Source organism: Mytilus californianus, unplaced genomic scaffold (genome assembly GCF_021869535.1).
Source record: "Mytilus californianus isolate M0D057914Y unplaced genomic scaffold, xbMytCali1.0.p SCAF_3, whole genome shotgun sequence".
Lineage (NCBI taxonomy): Eukaryota > Metazoa > Mollusca > Bivalvia > Mytilida > Mytilidae > Mytilus > Mytilus californianus.
In genome coordinates this window covers 24,751,631-24,773,728 of record NW_026262679.1, presented here as the reverse complement: position 1 = coordinate 24,773,728, position 22,098 = coordinate 24,751,631, and the positions used below count along the sequence as shown (strand labels likewise).

The 22,098-nt window shown below is 32.2% G+C and overlaps 1 protein-coding gene across 7 annotated transcripts; it reads left to right on the top strand.

Annotated features, from left to right (window-relative positions):
- Positions 1–1,484: 1,484 nt before the first annotated feature.
- On the top strand, positions 1,485–19,539 carry LOC127734193 (b(0,+)-type amino acid transporter 1-like). 7 transcript variants are annotated; one of them, XM_052243934.1, is made up of 14 exons: positions 1,614–1,786; positions 5,253–5,305; positions 6,044–6,210; positions 7,841–7,942; positions 8,324–8,563; positions 8,830–8,955; positions 9,687–9,786; positions 10,286–10,330; positions 11,419–11,542; positions 14,330–14,433; positions 14,922–15,018; positions 17,122–17,271; positions 17,927–18,095; positions 18,867–19,539. In XM_052243934.1, exons 3-14 carry the CDS (start codon positions 6,063–6,065, stop codon positions 18,929–18,931), a joined length of 1,470 nt encoding a protein of 489 aa, XP_052099894.1. In that variant the 5' UTR covers positions 1,614–1,786; positions 5,253–5,305; positions 6,044–6,062; the 3' UTR covers positions 18,932–19,539. The 7 variants fall into 7 exon arrangements, 5 of the variants coding, with proteins under 5 accessions (XP_052099893.1, XP_052099896.1, XP_052099897.1 ...); XM_052243933.1 differs by lacking the exon at positions 1,614–1,786 and adding an exon at positions 1,485–1,503 and having other exon boundaries at positions 5,253–6,210; XM_052243935.1 differs by having other exon boundaries at positions 5,253–6,210; positions 14,922–15,022; positions 17,126–17,271.
- Positions 19,540–22,098: the final 2,559 nt, after the last annotated feature.

Below are 22,098 nucleotides of genomic sequence, written 5' to 3'. Positions count from 1 at the left end.
ATTAGTTAAGTTTAACAATGTCTCAGTGTCACAACTTAACAAGGACATTCTTACACGTTCAATGATATCCCACATGTCCCTTATAGTTTATCTGACATTACACATTCTATCATATTCCTAGCAATGACTTTTGCTACTTGAAATAACTTATTGAATTGGAAGACATGCAAATGAGATTTTTACACCGTTGGAACAAATGATCTGATTCGTGTGTAGTTAATGTGATTCTGACTACTTTCTTGTGTTGTCTTTTGTATCTTGATTAATGATACGTTCATTTCGGTGTACTAGCTTCATATCTGAATAACGATGCTTCGTTTGCACCGCTTGTTCTCACACTCGGAACATTTCAATCACATGAACACCAAGACATACAATACTAAAAAAAAACCCGCAATCCTGTTTATAAGTATTGTGGATTCCTGGTACAATGAAGTATTTTGAACGGGACGTAAGGGATTTGAAAAATATGGATCGCCTCTTATTAGAAATAATTTGTTTTCCAAGATTGCTCCTTTTTAAAGGATTTTGCTGTTTCCGATCGCCAAAACCAAGGCCAAGTTCACATTCGAATTTATTTCATGAATTGTAACATAATGTATTAGGAATGGAAATTCTCCGAAATACAATCTTATTATATTAGGATTGCTATAACAACATTAACGGTACCAATTTTACTGCATCAGATGCGCATTTCGACAACAAATGTCTCTTCAGTGATGCACGAGGCCATAATATTTGAAAATCCAAAACTTATAATAAAAAATGGAGAGCACATGTACTAAATACGGATTAACATTTGATGTCATTTTTTAAGACGGCGTTTTCAACGGTCATAGTTAGAAAGGATATCAAATGGAATGCATATATAAATTTTATCAAAACTTTAGTCACTAGTTTTCGGACATCTCTCTCAATTTTATTATTTTATTTTTTAGTTTCATTTTTTTAGAATATTATATATGTATATACAACCATCAGAATCCGTAAATTTGACACCTTAGCTATATGTAGATATTAATTTAAATTTCTCGTATACCAATTTCATCAATATTTAAAAGTGCATAGATAATATACAGTTTGATTTATTGTACATATAACTTCATCATACCATGCTCTGATAAGCTTTGAGAAATCTAAAAATAGATTTAAGGATTAGGAATCAAAATTCACCTTATTTTAGGTAATATGGGAGTAAAAACAGAAAATAATCGAATTTATAAAATTCTATCCCTAAATGTAGTATATATGGTTTTATTCTAAAAATTACTTTTTTTACTTTCAGAAGCTTGATTTTTGAAAATTATCCCATTATTCCACCAAAAATTGCTGTATGCAATTTAAAAAAAGAATGGTATTGTTGAATAGAATGGCGGTATTCGGTCTTTTTGTATCCATAATGGATGGTTAATGACGTCAAACATCAAAGATACAAATCAGGTGACATTTTTTTCAATGACTCCTGGGCAACAACATATATTTGTTGCATTGTGATGAAAGAATGTAAGTTATATTTGATCCGCAAATTTTTTTCCGAATAAAATTTCAAGGGATTCTTATTTGTTTAAAAGGAATTCAACACCCTAAATAAGAGATGTGAATATTTCATTATGCAAATTTTATTTGGTTTCACTGTATGATTGTATACTTCATCATTCGTAGAAATTTATGGATGAGCGCGGCTGTTTTGTACAAACCTAAAACCAAAAATTTATATCGAATTGTAACACTTGATGGACATTATCTTTATTTATATATTGATGACTTTTTCATCGCTTACTTAAAGGTAAGATTACACAAACATAATTCTTATCTATATTTTTTTGTCATTCAGGACTATGAGTATTCTTCAATTGTCAGTCTATTTCCACCCATTCAACAATCTGTTTACGTAAATTATACGTTTAATTCACTGCTGAGGGTGCAACGATTAATTTTTTTTTTACGTCATGTTAGGTTTTTTTTTTTTCTAGACAATAATTTCTAACATACAATAAAATAAAATTGAGAATGGAAATGGGGAATGTGTCAAAGAGACAACAACCCGACCACAGAACAGACAACAGCAGAAGGCCACCAACAGGCCTTCAATGCAGCGAGAAATTCCCGCACCCGGAGGCGTCCTTCAGCTGGCCCCTAAACAAATATATATACTAGTTCAGTGATAATGAACGCCATACTAAACTCCAAATTGTACACAAGAAACTAAAATTAAAAATAATACAAGACTAACAAAGGCTAGAGGCTCCTGACTTGGGACAGGCGCAAAAATGCGGCGGGGTTAAACATGTTTATGAGATCTCAACCCTCCCCCTATACCTCTAGCCAATGTAGAAAAGTAAACGCATAACAATACGCACATTAAAATTCAGTTCAAGAGATGTTATTAAAATTCAGTTCAGTTCAAGCATGTTTCGATAGTCTAAAAATGGAAATCTGCTTTTCAGAGTTGCCGCCCTTAGTGCAACTACAGTTCATGATAGGTGATCTGAGTTAATTGATTGTTCTGGGGCTATAATTAAGATAAGATTGGAAAGAAATCTCTAACAGACGTTATGAGTGAACTTTCTTTTTTACTTGATAAAATTTCAAATTTATAATATCATGAACTGTGTGCGAAAGTTTTAGATTTAAAGTTTGAGTGTTTATGTCTTTTCATGGATGACAGACATATTTCATATAATATATAATAGATATGACCTTGTTATTGCAATGTATTTTTACGACAAAACCAATGTATTATGTAACTTTAGCGTTAATGTAATTTTTAGACTTATATAATATTTGTAACCATCTTATTACATGTTTTACTACAATTATATTATGTTGCTTGTACATAATATGTTTTGATGACGCAGGTGTCAGTAATCCGGTGGCGCTTGCCCCCGTTGTAAAAGAGTAGTTTCACATAAAATATATACTGATAAATTGATTGCTAAGTGCTCAACGGCCAGTGGCAAATATTACATTGCTACTCAGGACGAGAACAAATTAACAATACATTTTATATGTAGGTTCTTTAAAGTTAGGCAACCGGAATTGAAGTGTTTTTATCAATTATAACGAAGTTACACAAAGCTTATTGTTAAATTAAATAATTATGAAGTAATATCATTTATGTTTGGTTTTTTTTTTAAACATTTATATAAATTATAATTTTAATATAAAGATGGGATTCAAAAGACATTTGTCTTTCAGAAATTATATGTAAATTTTTTCAAATGTATCATTTTTGATATCTTGAAATAATAATAATAATTATGTTTAAAAATGTTAAGAGTCAATCTGAAAAAGCCTTTACGATACAATATATATACTTGGTAAGATCTCTTTTGAAATCCTCATTTAGTTTATAAACATATGAGGTTACTGTTTTTCATTTCTTCCATTTTTTGTTTCCTTGTTCGTGTAGGTATCTTTTCCTACAAACCGAAAATTAATAACCGGACTTTCAACCAAGATTAAATCATGAAGCATTTTGTGTCAAATATATGATATTATTAGACAAGATAAAGTTTGAATTTTGTTTGGTTATTATAATTAAATGGAGTATCATATTAACAATATTCATCATGTGTGGTGATATGAAATGAAAATAACGCTCCATATTTTTTTTTGCGTCCGAATCGCTTTCTTCAGATACTCTCAAACCAATGCAAATATTTAAAAACCAAGGATCATGTATTAATACATGAATACGCGAGAAACTAATTAAATGACCAAAAGGGACCTGCAATAGCCAAATTTATTTGAGGTCAACTTTGCCCGAGGGAGTTAAAACTTTGGTTAACTTTCTTAGTAATTTCTTAATTTATCAACGGAGAATTTAAGAAACAATTGTTATAGATGATGTCCGTACTGAAGCACTGACTTATCAGCTGATGATGTTCGCGGGGATTAACAGTGCTTCAGTAGTAATGAGCGGTGCGTTACATTTGCGCGCAGCTTTTGATTACATTTGCGCCCATTCTTTTACAGGAAATTCAGGTAAATACAGGAAGATTATACTTAATTATTTATTTAACTATTATTTTCGAGCAGGATAAGTCTGTTTTATTATGCACAGGCACTTAGTCCTGGAAATATACACAGATAAAAATGTACAAACAAAGCAAATCTAAATGTTAAAAATACTGATTTTATATGTCGTAATGTTCTATATATTTGAAGCCCACTGCTTTAAGAGAACACAAAACACAAAAATACTATTGTACATGGATGTGCTGAATAAAATTCCTCATTGAAGTGAGAATGGAATGATTCCAGGCCGTTTGTAGAACGCCTGGATTCTGCTGAATGTAGTGACGCCCAAAGAATCGGAGGAATAGGGAATCTGCTGAAATACCTTTGCAATTATTTACCGTGCATCCTCATAAAATATCCCTGGGCTTAAGTGTTCTGTCGATACGGAAAGTAAATCCATCGTACACTAATGATTTTTTCCTCCGACTTGTTTCTGACAGACAAAACTCCTTGTGTGCGCCTTGACGTAACTTTTTAAACTGATTTAGATAATACTAAAGCGATCACTATTCGGTAAAATTAGGAAGAAGAATACTATCTACTCTGAAATATACGCAGTTAAGTTACATGAAAGTCTTAAGCTATAACGGCATTTCTCGTGATCACTTTATATTTTTTTAGAATTCAATATGAAAAACATATATTTCAAATTTACAAGTATGTTCAAAATTCATAATAAGTAATTAAAAGTCATACGTATTATGAATAATTTGTATTTTTACCTGTGTTACCTTTAAAATGAACGCGCGCAAACGTAAAAAAAAATTAATCCCCAAATTCGCGCAAATGTAATGCGCCCGGTAATGAGTGGGTGCTAGTAAATGAAATTAATACTTTAGAAATTACCTTTGTCCGAAGATCTTTTCTGGAATTACCTTCACCAGGAACACTCAAACCAAATAAAAGGACATTTGATTATATAGTAATAGAAATTGTTTACTTCTAATTTGCTCATAGTTTTTGTTGATATTTTTTTAATAATAGGTGTAACACCACTAATTCGGGCCCGGTCAGAAAGCACATACCAGAAAGTAGTACATATTTAACACAAAATAGGTCCTACGCATGGGTGTAACTTTCAAAATATGTAGAATATTTGGGTAATTTTGTATCAAATGAAAGCTGAATGACTGGTGATCATTGTAGAACACTTTTTGACTTATAATTGTGAATAATAAAAAAAATTGCAAGAAATTTAAAAAGGAGGGTACATTTTGCCTGTTTTTCAGTTTTGGTACATCCGAAGTTCCGGAAACCAGTTCTCTCTTATATGCCATTAAAGGTATGTTGATTTTGTCAGTACAATACACCATAAGGTGTTGCTTTGACATGCAATGATTGTCACTTTATTTGAACTTAAGACAAAAGAGCTGTGCCTGCTTGAAATAAAGGAATTTAACATAGAAAGCAATGGGGCTATGAATTAGTGGTGTACTTCCAATAAGAGTAACAAAACGCAGGCAGGATACTGATTTTCGGGCACACGTGTTTCTAGATTAACTATTTCCGGTTCGCTCGGAACCTAAACATTGTTCTGGAATCCAATGTTAACAACTCAGTCGTGGAACATAAAAAACAAAGGACCTCAACAGAACAACCTAACTCTTTTAACGTTAGCTTTTCTTCGGATCGTATACTATGACTTCAACCTTGGCAACTATTTCGTATAGTCAGTGATAAACACATCATTATTCTATGAATACTTAGACAATGAGGCAATTCAAGACAGGAAACATAAGAAATGACAAATAAAAACAAGACCCAGACAGTCAAACACAGGGATAAATATATCTGCAATAAGATGACAATGAAAAGTAAATCAGGGTAAAGTTAAGAAAACAGCTATTTGGAGCGCCGCTGATGAGTCTTATGATAACGTCTGGCGCACCAAATTATAAGCCTGTATCTTTGGTGAGCTATTTGGAGCGCCGCTGATGAGTCTTATGATAACGTCTGGCGCACCAAATTATAAGCCTGTATCTTTGGTGATTTTTTTTCCACACTACTTTATCCTTTAAAGCTAACTATTTTTCCATTTTATGGGAATATTTCTGAGAATGAAGTCGAAAGATGAAACAGCAGATAGTGAATGTACTTCTTCAACAACAGTTTTAACAGAAGGTATACCTGTGAAACGAAGACTTGGATTCCTCAGTGGTGTGTCTATCATTGTAGGAACTATTATAGGTAATCTATATACAATATTATTCCAGACTGATAGGGCTTAGTATTACTCTATTCAATCGTCTAAAAATAAAAGTAAGCTCCTCTTGTTTTGACATTTTTCAATAGTGTCTTCTATTAGAGAAACATACAAATGGTTCATCAAAGGTTTCTGTCTGCATTGACTGCTTGAATAGTGTTTTTAGTAATTAAACCTTACCCAACACAGTCCTTACTTATTAATTTAAAAGTAAGAAGATGTGGTATGATTGCCAAAGAAACAACTTTCTATCAGAGACGAAATGATGTAGACGTAAGAAACTATTGGTAACCGCAAGGCCTTTAACAATAAGCAAAACCCATACCACATAGTTTGGTTTTACATTTTTGTAAACAGAACCATAAACGGGAGGAAATACTATAATAACTTAAACCCAATAGTCTGGAATTCACATTTTATAAACACTTATCATGTTATCGTTATCAATACCACTTCTGCTTGTGAACGATTGTATCTGCAGCGTTATACCTCAGTGCTTGTATATTTGTTTATGTTTTTTTTTTGGGGGGGGGGGGGGGTTGTTTTCTTTTTGTAAATATGATTTAAAACAGAATCTTCAGAATTCATTCAATGTCACTTCATTTCACCAACTTGTCAATTGTGACTTTATTCTAGTGGTACTAGAAACCAATTATTGAAAATCCGCAAGTTTCAAATGTTAAAGAGCAATTAATACAAAGAGGAATTAAAAGAAAACGCAAAAAAAATTAAGCTGAAGATACCAAAATGGCAATTAAAATTTTAAAGTCGAAGAGATTCCGACAAAAACCATATAAAAAAATCGAAAAATGACGAAAACACAAATAAGTCTCCAAAGCAACACATACCCTACTAAAGACTGAGCAACACTAACCCCACCAAAACCGGGGTGAACTCAGGTATTCTGGAAAGGTTAGCGGATCTAGCTCCACATGTGGCACCCGTCGTGCTTAAATTGTCAATTCTACAATGTACTCAATTTAAAATATTCAAACTGCATTTTTTATGCAGTACATATTATTATTTTTGGCCGTTTGTTACTTTCACTGCACTCTGGGTGTTTTAGCTGAATTTCATTAAAACATGCAGTTAAAACACAAACAAAAAGGTAAATTTTCATTTTATTACATATAACCACTTGGTTATAAAAAGGGAATGGAGTGGTCACCCATCTATCTAAGGTCAAGTCGGCAATCGGCTTCCACAGGTTTTTTTTCGCGGATCTTTAAAATCATGTCAAAGGTACAAAACAAAACCCTGAAATATCCATTGTCCTTAACAAATCCTTTAAGTCTTAGATATGATATCCAAAAGTTCATTGATCGGTACCTGGAACATTCTGGGTGGATGAAAATTAAAACAAGAACGACGGAACGCCGGAGTGCACGTTCAAAATAAAACTATTTCTTTCATATTTTCGTAGAAAGTAGTGCAACTGATTTCATTTGTAAATAGACCAAAATATTGAGAGGATACATAGTATCTTTGATATACATTATACACATTTAAAACATCCTTTCGAAAAAAAAATCCATTTTGTAAATTTTGACTGAGTCGGTAAAGATGCTGTACATAAAAGAGTTGGTAATAAATTTAAAGTTATAACTTTTGCAGGTTCTGGTATTTTTGTCTCCCCGAAAGGCGTATTACAGAATACCGGATCCGTTGCTTTTTGTCTTATAACATGGTGTGGATGTGGACTAATATCTTTGATGGGTATGTAACACTTATAGATTCACCAACATTAGATAATATAGATATGGTTTAAATGTACTTAGTTAAAACAGACGAACAAGTTGTTGAATTAAGTAAATAAATTTGACCATAACAAATTCACAAAATGCATTTATTTATTTATTGCTTTATGTATGATAAGAGTACAAAAAAGACGAATTAAAAAAAAGGGAGTGGCTATTTTGCCGGCGCCAAAAAAGGTAGTAGTAAAGTGTTGAAAAATTATTATGAGATACTTACACACTTTAGATATTTTTTTTCACTGTAGATAATCTGACCATTTTATCTGTATTGTTCTTCATTACAATTTTTTCACGGTTAATTATTGTTGAACAGCTTGCGTATATTTTTTCAATATTTCAGGCGCGCTTGTATATGCAGAACTTGGATTGATCATCCCAAAATCAGGAAGTGACGTTGGATATTTATTGGCTGCATTCGGAACTTTTCCAGCTTTTATGTATACCTGGGCACAACTTTTGATCTTTCCTGGAGGACAAGTTATTAAAAGTTTAACAGTAGCCGAATATATCTCGAAAGCTGTGTTTGATGAGTGTGGGCCAAATGAAGCAACAAAGAAAATAATAGCGGCTTTTGTTTTATGTAAGCTATTAATTTGTTTGGTCTACAATGAAACTATAAACCGTTGTTTTAATAGATAATAAAAGAAGATGAAAAATTGTTGATGACAAATATTTATGTTGTTTTCTTGGTTTCTGTCATTCAATAAAGGACAACATATATCCTTGAATTGTAAAATATATGCAATTTTTATCCTCCTGATAAATTTAGAATTTGATATTTTGTTTTCTTAAAAAATGTGTTTTGGTGGAAAGACAATACACAATTCAAATAACTTTATATTGTAGTATCTGCGGGTATAACCAATTGTATAAGTGTACGCCTAGTTGCCAGGACCCAGATACTATTCACAACGTTGAAGTTAGCAGGATTAACAATCATTATTGTTGGCGGTATCATTTCACTAGCAAAAGGTAAGAACTTGGTGGTGAGGGTAAGTTGTTGGAAAATGGATACCAATTATTATTGGCTAACTTGCATTTTCAATTACAATATTTTAGGAAGTGCAAAAAAAAATCACTTAAGTGAGGGGAAAAATAAAGGTTAAAATTATACTTTTTTTGTTCAGTTTTATGCGTAGTCCTTCATCTGTCTTCATTGGAAATATAAATGAGTGTGAAAAGAGTATTCTGGCGAATACAAATGCAATATCAGAATCGGAAATTTACAAGACAGTAGAAGGGAATGTTTTTTTTGAAAAAATCGAAAATACAGGGTTAAAAAGAGAATAAAATGTACAAACACTATCAGAAAACGTAAAGACAGGGTTTCGTTTTGATCAATTTCAAAACATGAATGAGCATGCATTTGAAATTTATGCTTTGGTGGTAGGGACTCCCATTAAACAGAGTATAATAAACATCAAATGTCTGCTTAACAAAAACTGAATTAATAAAATAAACAATAACATTCTCATCATGTTATTAATACTGTCCGTAATCTCCAAAGTCATTCTTTTTTTTATTTTCAACGACACATCTATCAGTATTATAATGGACAGTTTTTACACTCTATTAAACAACAAGAGCAAGTTTTAAAATGATTTGCCACCGCAAGTTCAACACAAGGAAAAGTAGTACTAAATATTAGTTATTCGCAGGCTAATTTTCTGAATAAAGATAATGTTTCTGTTTTTTTTATATAGGACAGCTCGGAAGTTTAACGACTGGGTTTGATGGGACTATAGACAACCCAACAACTATAGTATCTGGTGTTTATAGTGGACTGTGGGCTTTCGATGGATGGTAAACACTCTTTGTTTCTTTTATCGGAGTGTACATAATGGCAATCCCTATAGGGAAAGTTTTAATGGACTCACAGCTCACGTGAGTGTTCTCCATAGAACATAGATAGCACCATGCAGCCAGTAAATAAAATAGAATAGAATGCTAATCGATGAAAGTTTGTTTCCTGCACTGTAATAAGATTGTATTGGAGAAAGCACCATGCACAAGTCTTCCGCTTTTCAAATAGGATTTTCTAGTTGGTGAAAATTCTGTTAAGATAATCTGGTAGTTCTGACGTAAAAGAAGTTATTTTGTATTTTATTGCCTCTTCTTTATTGAATGTAAACAATTTCGAGAGTTGTGAAAAGGATTGTTTTTTTTTCTTTTCATTTAAAGGACTTATATTTTTTTATAAGAATAGTATTCATTATTGCTATAAATGACATTTAAAAAAATCTTTTAAATTTTTTTCACAAGATTAATTATTAATTCTTACAACATCTCGTTTTATTTACAGGGCTCAGTTAAATTTTGTTGTCGAGGAATTAAAGAAACCAAAACGGTAATGCGTATAATCTTCAAGGAAAAATGTACTTTTTGGGAAAGACAAACGTTTAAATGCAAATCGCTTTATATGCGACCTATTAATATTATATAAGGGCTTAACATTTTATATGGTATGAGTTTGCCCTTTGCACATTGTTGAAGGCCGTATGGGGACTTGAATAGTTGTTCACATCCTTGTCCTTTGTTGAATAGTTGTCTCATTGGCAATTATACCTCATCTCCTTATTTTAATGTTGGACAGGCTAACAGGAAAGAGGTAGCTTACTTGAAAAAAAACATAGTTAGTTTTTAGAGAAGACATCGGTTTTTTGTTCATTTACCACAGTATCTAGACATATTTTTGATTTGATTTTTTTATGGACCTATGTTGTTTATTTGTAGACTAATCATTGTTGAAGGCCGTACGGTGACCTATAGTTGTTAATTTATGTGTCTTTTGGTCTCTTGTGGAGAGTTGTCTCATTGGCAATCATACCACATCTTCTTATTTTTATAATTGTGCATATGAACATTATCACTCATCTTTAAGAACTGAGCAAAAAACACAAAAAAATATTGAAAAGTTGTATTCCTTCGATATGTTTCTGGTTTAGTTGTAGTAGTTAATTTGCTTTAATTTATGTGCAGATTCATATTTCTTGCTTTTTTCTCGATTCACTAATAATTGGTGATATGATGATGATTGAACATAAACTCACGCTTCATTTTAGAATTCTAACAATTTATGTCATATTTTGAATTATTTACTTTCTTTATAACCGAATCCGTAGTAAGTCAAATACTTTCTATGTGATTTTAATTTCACAAAGGTCTTAATATCAATATAAAGGTGAGAAAAAACACAGACAACACCTGAGCCTACGGTCATAAAACTTTACTTGAGTACTCGGAGTACAAAATTTGTGTTCAAAACAGCATTTTGATGGGTTGAATTCTGATTCTAAGTACGATAATCGAACTCCAAAGTGTGATGACCGGAAGGCCTAACGAACAAACAAACAACAGTCAGCAAACCACTACACATAACACAAACATAGTAACTAGAGACGAGGATGATGAAGATAATGATAAATATACTTACAGAAACTTACCACTGTGTATCATTACCTCTGTACTGCTTGTTTTGGTGGTTTATTTGTTGGTGAATGTATCTTACTTTGCTGTACTAAATAAAGATGAGTATTTGTCATCCTGGGCTGTTGCAGGGGTGAGTTATACAAGAATGTTACAAGGGTAAAGATTCCTGGAATAGTCATGCAATATATTTGTGGTTATTAGTATATAACAGTCTTCAGGGATTGCGAAGAGGTCTTGCAGTCATCTTGTTTTCCCATGACCTCAGAAGAATGACTATGTCCCAAGGAACTACATAACATTCACCTATTTTCACAAGAAATCCTTGCCTTTGATATGTGAAGCAAGTTAACCGATGTCAGTTAAAATTCAGTGTAGGGAATCACTTCAATTCCAAACGAAACAAGACCATGTGCGCCACCGACATGGAAAGCTGGTTATAATGTCAAAAGAACGAACGTTCGTGATCTATGACAGACTGTCTGTCTCTTGCAAAACTGAAATCCAACAAGCTAGGGAAAAATGATGTGTCTAAAGTGATTCTTTAGATATACAGGGGGTCCGTCACAGCAGTGTGCGTAATTTGCTGCCTTTTCAGTGTTTGATACTTTGAACAGGTATTCCCCATTCCAAACTAAAAGACAAATTGAAAGAGTTGGTAATGCTTTGTTTCATAAAAAAGAATGGCTTAAGTAGATACAAGGTTCTTGTCTTAGGGAGGGTTAAATCGTACTTTTTAAAAAAACACTCTGATTCAAACAAAAAATTCTCTGAAACTGACATTAACAAGATACTTGATTTCTTGATTGACAACATATTTGTTACGTTTGGAGGACGTAATTTTCAACAAACAATCGGCATTCCCATGGGAACCATTTGTGCCCCCTCTTCTTGCCGACTTGTTCCTATATTCATATGAGGCTGACTTCATACAGGAACTTCTTAGGAAGAAAGAAAAGAAGTATCCTTCAACTTTACTTTCCTTCCGCTATATATAGATGATGTTCTCTCACTAAATAATTCAAAATTTGGTGACTATGTTGAACGCATCTATCCCATCGACCTTGAGATAAAGGATACAACAGATACAGTTAAGTCTGCCTCATATCTTGACTTACATCTAGAAATTGACAATGAGGGTCGGTTGAGAACAAAACTTTACGACAAAAGAGATGATTTCAGCTTCCCAATTGTGAACTTTCCTTTCTATGCAGCAACATTCCAGCAGCGCCTGCATACGGATTATATATCTCCCAGTTGAAACGATATTCCAGGGCTTGTATTTCCTATCATGATTTCCTTGATAGAGGGTTACTGCTTACAAGGAAGCTATTAAACCAAGAGTTCCAAGTGGTGAAGTTGAAATCATCCCTTCGTAAATTTTACGGACTCCATCACGAGTTGGTTGACCGTTATGGAATGTCTGTTTCACAGATGACGACGGATATGTTCCAATTATCGTAACTACAATCTCGTCCCCTTCCCCCGAATGTGACCTACCGAATTAGACATATCACCGGGTTTGTACTTACATGAGCAACAAGACGGGTGCCACATGTGGGGCAGGATCTGCTTACCTTTCCGGAGCACCTGAGATCATCCCCGGTTTTTGGTGGGGTTCGTGTTGCTTAGTCTTTTGTTTTCTATGTTGTTTTGTGTACTGTTGTTAGTCTGTTTGTCTTTTTCTTTTTTAGCCATGGCGTTTTCAGTTTATTTTCGACTTATGAGTTTGAATGTCCCTTTTGGTATCCTTCGCCTCTCTTTTGAATTCGAAATATTTGTTTCAATTAAAAGAAAAAAAAATAATGTGCATATGGTGCACGAAATGCTCTTTTTTATCTTTTGGTTTTCTATCATCTTTGATCAAGCAGTAATTAATAAAATCCGAACGATCTTCTTTTAGTAGTAAAGAAAATATAAGTGTCTTCATTAATTCACAAAATGTTCTAGATCCTCAAACAGTTAGTCTTTCCAGAGGTGTTGCTTTAAATTCCGTGCTAATGATTGGAATGAACTTTACTTTATATATATCATTTATTTCACTCAAATTATCTGATCTCTCATTGCTTAATTAATAGTCTATCGGCAAATGTCAATTCTGTAATTCCAATACATGGCAGAATCTGAAAGTTCGAAATATAAACATTTAATCCATATAGACAATACCGTTATACATATAGAAATGGCATTGAAACAGAATGTCACTAAATGCAACACAGAGAGCTAAAGCAAAAGCAATGTGAACATTATTTAAAAATGGAGGTGCTCCGGAAGGGTAAACAGTTCCTGCTTGTAATGGTTCTAACATTAATGATATATATTAAAGGTGAAAAAGGCTTACTTTTGTAATTCAGAATTGTATCGATCATTTTCATTATCATTTGAACTCTCTTTGAAAGTAAAATAAAAATATAGACTAATCTTGTAGTAGTTCCATTTAAGTGCCAATCTGCCTAAGAATCAGGCAGTGGTGAAAACATGACAAACAAAAACCCACTCAAGTTGACATTAATCTATGTTCAAAATGTATAATGGTGCACGAATATAACATTCGTTTCCTTTTCCTGTTCTGGTAATTCAAGGTATAATTTGGTTGAAATGCACTAAAAATCAACAATTAAGGGGAGCTAACTCCATAATTTGCTATTATTCTAACCAAAAGTTATCTAGAGATTTCTCGAATTACCAAACACGAAGAAATGAAAGATCTACGATGAGGGCATCTTCAAAATAGGATGGTTAGGTCGATGGTTTTTTTCCTGCCATGTTTTTATTTTTTTCAAAATTGCCTGATTCGTACAAAGACTGACACTAAAGCAAATATATCTAAACTATGTTCAGCCAAAGTTGTTTCACTTCCTCGTCTCGGGTTTGAATAGTATAATTCGGTTGCGTAACTTATTATAAATATTGTTTTTAGACCTGGGCAGAATACGTACTACCAGGAGCAGTAGTACTAGTACCTATAACTGTGGCTTGTTCAGTCTATGGGTCATTAAACTCGTCGGGATTCGCTGTTGGTAGGTGAGTTAAATTTTAGTGTTTTATACATATAGAATTTTGATATTGTTTTGAAAAATATTTGAATCTTTCTTTTATAATATAATAACAAAAAATAGAGTTATTGTTCTGTAGAATATTTTACTCATATGTAGTATTTAGTTATTTTGAGTATTAAGGTTGACATTGACAGCTGAATATAAAATAGAAGCGGACGATTCAAAAGGAATATCCAAACTCATAATTAGAAAACTAATTGACGATGCCATGGCAAAAACCAAAAAACGACTAAAAGACAAATACAAAACACAACATAGAAAACTAAAGACTGAGCAACACTTACCCCTTAAAAATACCATACAATCTGGTAGATGTTTCCTTCTTATTCGTTTTTTCTTTGTATCTTGTATGTAAACCCAATGTTCCCACCACTTGTAAAGCATTATTTTTTATGCTTTTTAAGTGCACCAACATTTTATTTCGTTGCACTATTTTTTCTTTTTTATCTGAAGAATCATCTTTGCTACCGCAAGGGAAGGACTTTTTCCAGAGTGTCTTAGTTACTTAAACATCAACTCAAACATACCATTACCATCTACCATATTGATAGTAAGTAATAATATATAAGACTGAAGTTGTTGACAGAATATTTTTGTGGATGAGTTTTACCTAATTTCTAGTTGTTTACATAATCGGATATCTCTATGGTTATAATTAACTGCATGCTCTCTTTGACCTCTACCAACGGGAGAAGAGTGTGGCGATCGTGCGTTTTAATCTTCATTGTGATCCACTTTGTTTCAGCTTTATTATTCCCCGTGTCCATTCCTTGATTGTACCGTTGTCTTTTGCTTTTGTAAGTATTTCTCAAAATTATGCCGAATTACTGTAAAAAATACATATTGACATCTCAATACGTTAGATATACATGTAACCACTGATATGTTTGTAAGTAGTAGTCAAAAGCAGTTCTGGTTACTCAGGTTATGTTAACGATTGAATGCTAAAATTAGAGCTTAACAATTACATTTCAGAACACTTAAGTTCACCCTAAACTTTTAAGTATTGTTAGGTAAAAATGGAATTCGTTTAAGGGATAATTGTTGTTCGTCATCTTCCATGGTTCTAAATGACTATGGTCTTTTCTCTTTAGTCCCCGTTTGACACTTTTGACTTGTGTCTACGTTTAGTAACATCTGCAATGTACTGCTTAATCGAGCTAAGTAGAATTTAAAACGTATTATGGACAATTTCATTGTAAGTAAGTACGTGTTAAGTAAGTAAGTATTTTTTATTGGTTAAAGTCCAAACATTGAACTATTATCAATTACAAAATTATTATAAATTGGAACAAACTTATAAAAAACAAAAATACATTGAACAACACAATTAAAATCACTGATACCACGGCCGAGTTGATTAGAGTTAAGTCCCATGTTATAAATTACTACAAAGAATTCACAAGTTACAACACAACAATGAAAATATACTTTAATTCAGTAGAAATAAAATTTATACATCGGAGAGTGATTAGTATTATACTTCTTGTTTTAAAGACAGATTCATATCATACATCTTGTTGACACCTAAATACATATGTTATATACATCTAAGTCATTCCTGCTAACTATATATTTAAATTTCTCAAACTCAGAAAAATTAGAAAAAGAAGGTATAACAGAAATAATGTTTCTAAATAATTCGACCCTTGGCTTTTGTAGTTCAGTACATGTTATAATAAAATGAAATTCATCTTCAACTCCTGAATTACACAGTTTACACATCCTCGCCTCTTCTGGCAATTTCAGATATCGACCTTTTTCAATATATAAGTTACTGTTGCTAATTCGTATTTTTACAAATGTTGTAATGCTTTTTTTTGTCAATATCTGTGAATACATATTTTTCTCTGCAAACATTTGTTTTAAAATTACGGTATATTCTACACTTAGTGCCGCCTGCCTTTTTGTCATCCTTATAAAGTAACCCCTCCAAATAATTTTTAAATCTTTCCTCTAGTTTATTCACAATAGATGAAATCAATTTTGACTTGGAAAAGGTACCTTGATTTTTCCAAACGAAACAAAGCCAATACAATTTGAAAAATATTTTAATTTATCAAATATACTATTTTTAAGTAATAAAAGCCTTTAATAACTATAACCAGTAACTGATATTAGACTTAGATGCAGTCAGAGAGAGGACAAAGACCCAATTCACCCAGGACAGCAATATTAGTTGCTTACTTGTACACACCTAAAATGTATTTTGCAAATTTAAGCTGCACTGTGCTAGGTATAAAAGAATCATGATATACTTCAAAATTAGAACTGTTCTTGGCCCAAACTTCACTACAATACAACAAAATGGGTTTTACATAAGCATCAAATAGTTTGACATGTAAATTCACATTCATATTTTCTGAGTATAATGATTTGCGAATACAAAATATTGCCTTACAAGCCTTTTTAGATAATTATATAATTAATGGGTTCAGAAAAAAGAGCCAGAAGGCTTGAATATAATACCATGATATTTATATTCATTCACTAACTTTACAGTTTCATTATTATATAAAAATTATGGCCTTTTTGAATTTTATCAGATTTGTTAAAAATCACCACTTTTGTCTTATGTATTCAATGCTGAATGATCCCAAATCTGTAAATGTATGTCTTTGCAGAAGTTAATTGTAAAATATAATATTTTCAGGTAGCGTTATCTTTTATTATGATATTACCCTCAAACATAGGACTACTGCTGAATTTGCTGGGATTTTTGACGTGGTTGTTTTATGGATTTGGAATGATTGCTAACCTAGTACTAAGATTTAAAATGAAAGATACTAAAAGGCCTTTAAAGGTAACAATTCATCAGAAAAGGAAAATATTATAATTAGGACGTGAGAATAACAAGCTGTAGATGTTGATTGATAAAAATGAATTTTCCTGTTTTTTCAAATGTTTTTCAATCATTTAATGTTTAATTTTTTTTTGCTTTCTTTATATTTTTTTGTTACCTAATAATCTAACAACTATGTATAGATGTGGCGAAATCGATTCATTTAAAATTTAGAAGCTCTAAATTCCAAAAAATTGGCTTTTTAACCAAATCATGTGTCGTATACAGGAGAGATAGCTCCTGGCGATACAATATGTAAAATGTAAAATGAAACAACAAAAGTTTCTCATGATTTAAATAAGGTGGCATCAGGCCAAGATGACCTAAGATGGCTTTAGCTGTTCTATTTTGATCCTTTAAGTGGCTGTTTGTTTTGGTTTCTAAAGCGTTTGATCTTAAGCTTATCTGTTTAACGTTAATTCAAAAACACGTGCTCTGTGCAGTGAAATCGGTCACAAACGTTTACATTTCTATTTTTTATGAAATTTTCCAAACAAAAATATACCAGTTAGTGTTGGGTTGTTCACCTCACTTGAATCGTACATATGATGTGAAGAAATTACAACGGCGAAAATTAAAATGGCTAAATTATTTGAAGCATGTGTAAATCTTACAGGTACCGATAGTTATACCTATACTGGTACTTATCTGTTGTGTGTACTTAGTGGTAGCACCATTCCTTGAACCAGTAAAGGTCGAATTTTGGTATGCTGTCACGTATTTAGCAGTGGGCGTGGTTCTTTATTTTCCATTTGCATTTTTTAAACTTAGCGTTCCAGGCATAGGTATGTATACGTTTATTGTAAATTTTATCCTAGGGTTTCTTTTTAACTTTCGCTCAGCTACCAAATGGCTTTACGGAATCGGGTGATTGCTTTAACGTATAATTATTTAGTTACTTTCACATTTTCCTTATTCTATTTTCTTACAGTTGTTAACAACTGTTAATTTTTGCATTAACAAAAAATACCAAAGACATCTAAAGATCAACATACGATCTTCCTTGATAGACATGTATCTATGTCAATATAAATCAGAAGATGTGGTATGAGTGCCAATGAGACAACTCTTAATCCAAGTCTCAATGTGTAAAAAGTTAACAATTATAGGTCAAATATGTCTACTTCTAATATTGCGTAGAAAATATTTGACATTACTAAATTATCCTAGCTCTACAATGGAAAGTCAGCATTCCCCTTCATTTTTTAAATTTTGTCAACTTTCTAGAAAATACTAATTGACTTAATGTTAATATGATTACGAGGAGATTTTAGGTATACGACCATGAGACAACTCAAAGACACAAAATACCAATAACATGAAGAGATCAATATACGGTCTTCAACAATAGACATATATCTTTATAATATGTTAAGTTCTAAGTCATGAATATATTAAACCGAATCTATTATCTGACATCAACACAGGCTGCTGCCCTACTACACATGGATGTTATACTTGTGACAGGAAGTTAGTTAAAAATCATCATTATGCATAAACGTGTGTTTTGATATGCCTTGGATTTGACATATTTGATATATTTTATTCCATTGCAGACAAAGTTAACTCTCTAGTGCAATTACTGATGAATTCAGCACCACCACAACAAATAAGAATTTAGAGGAATAGTTTCCATACGGATAGGGACAAATTTAACTTCTTTTAAAAGTATCTTAATATTGATTTAAAAAAAAGTTTTAGTCATATATTTCATTGAATCAAAGATTGTAGTGGACAAACAGACAATCAGTTTATTCGTACTGATATAATGAAAATATTTCAAGCATATATTAGAGTATTCTTTTATTACTGATAAGTTTGGAAGAAAGCGATATTAAGTCGTCTTATCATTAGAAAAAAAAACTGACACACATAAACAAAACATGGACATGTAGTTAGTATATCTTAATAGCCATGGCGTTGTCAGTTTATTTTCGACTTATGAGTTTGAATGTCCCTTTGGTAACCTTCGCCTCTCTTTTAATATGTGTACCCACAAAAACATTTAAAAATGAGTAAACAGTTGTGTTGCCCTTGCAGGTTGCGCATGGTGAGATTATCAAAATTCCTTGAACATATCGTTGAATATAAGCCGCAAGTCATTATTTGAAGCTTTTTGCCGAGTGTTTGCAGCCTTAAAAACGAAAGAGGTTCATATTGTGTCGATCGACTGATATTTGTACAAATCTTTATGCTAGACACTGATAATAAACTAATATATCGACAATTTGTACATTGTTTTCTTTGATCCTGATACTCAATATATTTTGAGATCACGCACAGTACGTGAAACTCGAAATATTAGACAATGACATCACAAAACAATGCATCAACACGTATGTGTGTCCATACGCGCCAGTTGTGTCAATCAATGCACGCGACGTTATTCATAAACCGAACAACTAGCTCTAAGTTTTTATACGTAAAAGTTTGTTATCTACCTCGTGTTATTTCATATTTTATATCAAGAAACATTTTGGTAGACAAATTGCCGATAAAAAGAATAATGTTATTTTATTTTATGATATTTACTTCATCAGCTTGAATATCAACCCGCACTCGCGGGTTCGCTTGATATTCTTGCTGAGCAAGTCAGTATAAAAAAAATATGTCATTATTCTAGGTATTTATATCGTAGATGATGCAAATTTGATTTTCTGTATGCCTAATTGTCGTCGTGTTCACGTTGGGTCTGTTTGACGTCGTTAAAAACTCTTTAAGTCAAACCAGATTTAGTAGAGTCATTTTTGTCGACGTCACAAATCCGATTTCCAATCGTAGTATATACTTTTTATTTATATCTTGTTCTTTGCTATGCAACCATTTCCTCAATTGGTGCTTATATATCACATACAATTATTTATAATGGTTCCCACGATTGTCAGTGGAAACTAGTCCAATAGGAATTAGTTACTCTGTCCGCCATAATTTTGCCGTGAATTACTTTTTAACACCGCGGTTCACTCTTTTTCTGTTTATTTATCATTATCATCAGTAGTAGTAAATAGTGTTGAAATCTAGGAAGTAGGTTCTTATTTATTAAGAGACAACAGTAGTGTACCGATGTTCAAATCTCGTAAATCAATTGTGTATACTAGTTTATATAGAAGTGTTATCATTTATCAGCAAAAAGTTCAGATTTTGGCAATTAAACCAGAAAAAGACAAGACAGTACAACAATTCATATTGCCATACAAAAGCAGTGATAAGGTATCAATTTGATGACAGAAAAAAAGACGCAATTAAGATTTTATTCCAAATCCATAACTATGAAACATCTTCTGAAAGTGTTACTGCATCTGGAAAATTTAAGATAATGTCACTTTTCCTGTTTTATCAAAACTAATTGCACTTTTTAGAACAAGAGAAGAGATAACATATTTATTTATTACTTCTATGTACATCAGATGTAATCCTCTCATATCTTCGGGGCTGACGCCCCTCAGATATGAGAGACTTACATCTAATGCATACAAACCAAGTGAAAACAACTGAGAGAATTAGTAAGTTGTTTAGGTATAAAACAAACTTTTCAGATGATGACCTCTGAATGTTTAAATGTTAAAATTGTACTGTTTCATTTAACATGAACCGATTTCTCTTTATCATTTCAACATAACAACTTTGAGAGTGCAGAAGCAAAAGGGAAAACACAAAGAATATTTTTCCTTCTTCATAACGAAAATTGTGAACAAATATGAAAAATATACTAACTTGGAGAATAAGATGAAAACTGTCACTGACGATCTATCGTGTCTTACTTATTTTCAAATATTTCATACACCTCATTTTATTTATTTTTCATTTGCAGGATACAATATTCGTTCATATCTTCAAATATATATTCACATCAAGAATTCGTTCGTTAGTCTCTTATTCACATAACATTTACGATTTGTTTAAAATTTCACTGTTGTACTTTAGTTTCTCATTTTTGTTAATCGTATGTTTAGGGTACTTTCCCTAATAGATTGTTACAATCTTTACAATAGCTTGAAAGAACAAAGAAAAAAAGTTCAGCTTGTACACGATTACCGAAATAACTTGAATTTTGAAATAAAAAATGGACTATCAAAAACTCATCATATATACCAGGCTTAAAGTTTTGTATGCCAGACATTCGTTTCGTCTACAAAAGACTCATCAGTGACGCTCGAATCAAAAAGTTAAAAGGCAAAATTTGGAAACGAAAATGAAGAGCATTAGCATCCAACATTCCGAAAGGTTTTGCCAAAAACATCTAAGGTAATCTATCCCTGGGTAGTAAAATCTTTAGTATTTTGAAAATTTAACGTTTTGTTAACAGTTTATTTATAATTATGGCCATATCAAAATTAATTCATGTCAAAAAGAAGTGCTGACTCCTGAGCTGGTGATACCCTCGGGGATGACACATTTACAAGCAGTGGCATCGACCCAGTGATTGTAAATAAACTCATCATAGATACCAGGCAAAGAACTTGTGGTTTTGTGGGAGATTTTGGTCGTTGCATCAAACTTAACACATGGGATCCAAAAGTTATTGATGCTGAATGTTTTTAGTGACTAAAGTCTTTTGAACTCTTTTAATGTTGTTACGATTTTTACTATTGTTAGCATTATTTATTAGTATTGATAGGTTTGGTAAGATAAATAACACGTCTATTCAGCTTTCAGAGTATTTGGTTTTGGCTTGTTCAAGACTAAAATTCAAGTTCACCACCAGTGCAATTTCCAGCATACATAATCGTCAATAACATTCAAAGGAAAAGTTGCCTTGGTTTTCTCGAATATGATTTTTGACAAGAA

Excerpts from the sequence above, each read along its gene's own strand:
- LOC127734193 (XM_052243933.1), top strand. The coding sequence starts at position 6,063 with ATGGGAATATTTCTGAGAATGAAGTCGAAAGATGAAACAGCAGATAGT. Across the intron at positions 7,943-8,323 it reads TGGACTAATATCTTTGATGG|GCGCGCTTGTATATGCAGAA; the intron begins GTATGTAACACT and ends TCAATATTTCAG. Across the intron at positions 17,272-17,926 it reads ATACTAAAAGGCCTTTAAAG|GTACCGATAGTTATACCTAT; the intron begins GTAACAATTCAT and ends TAAATCTTACAG.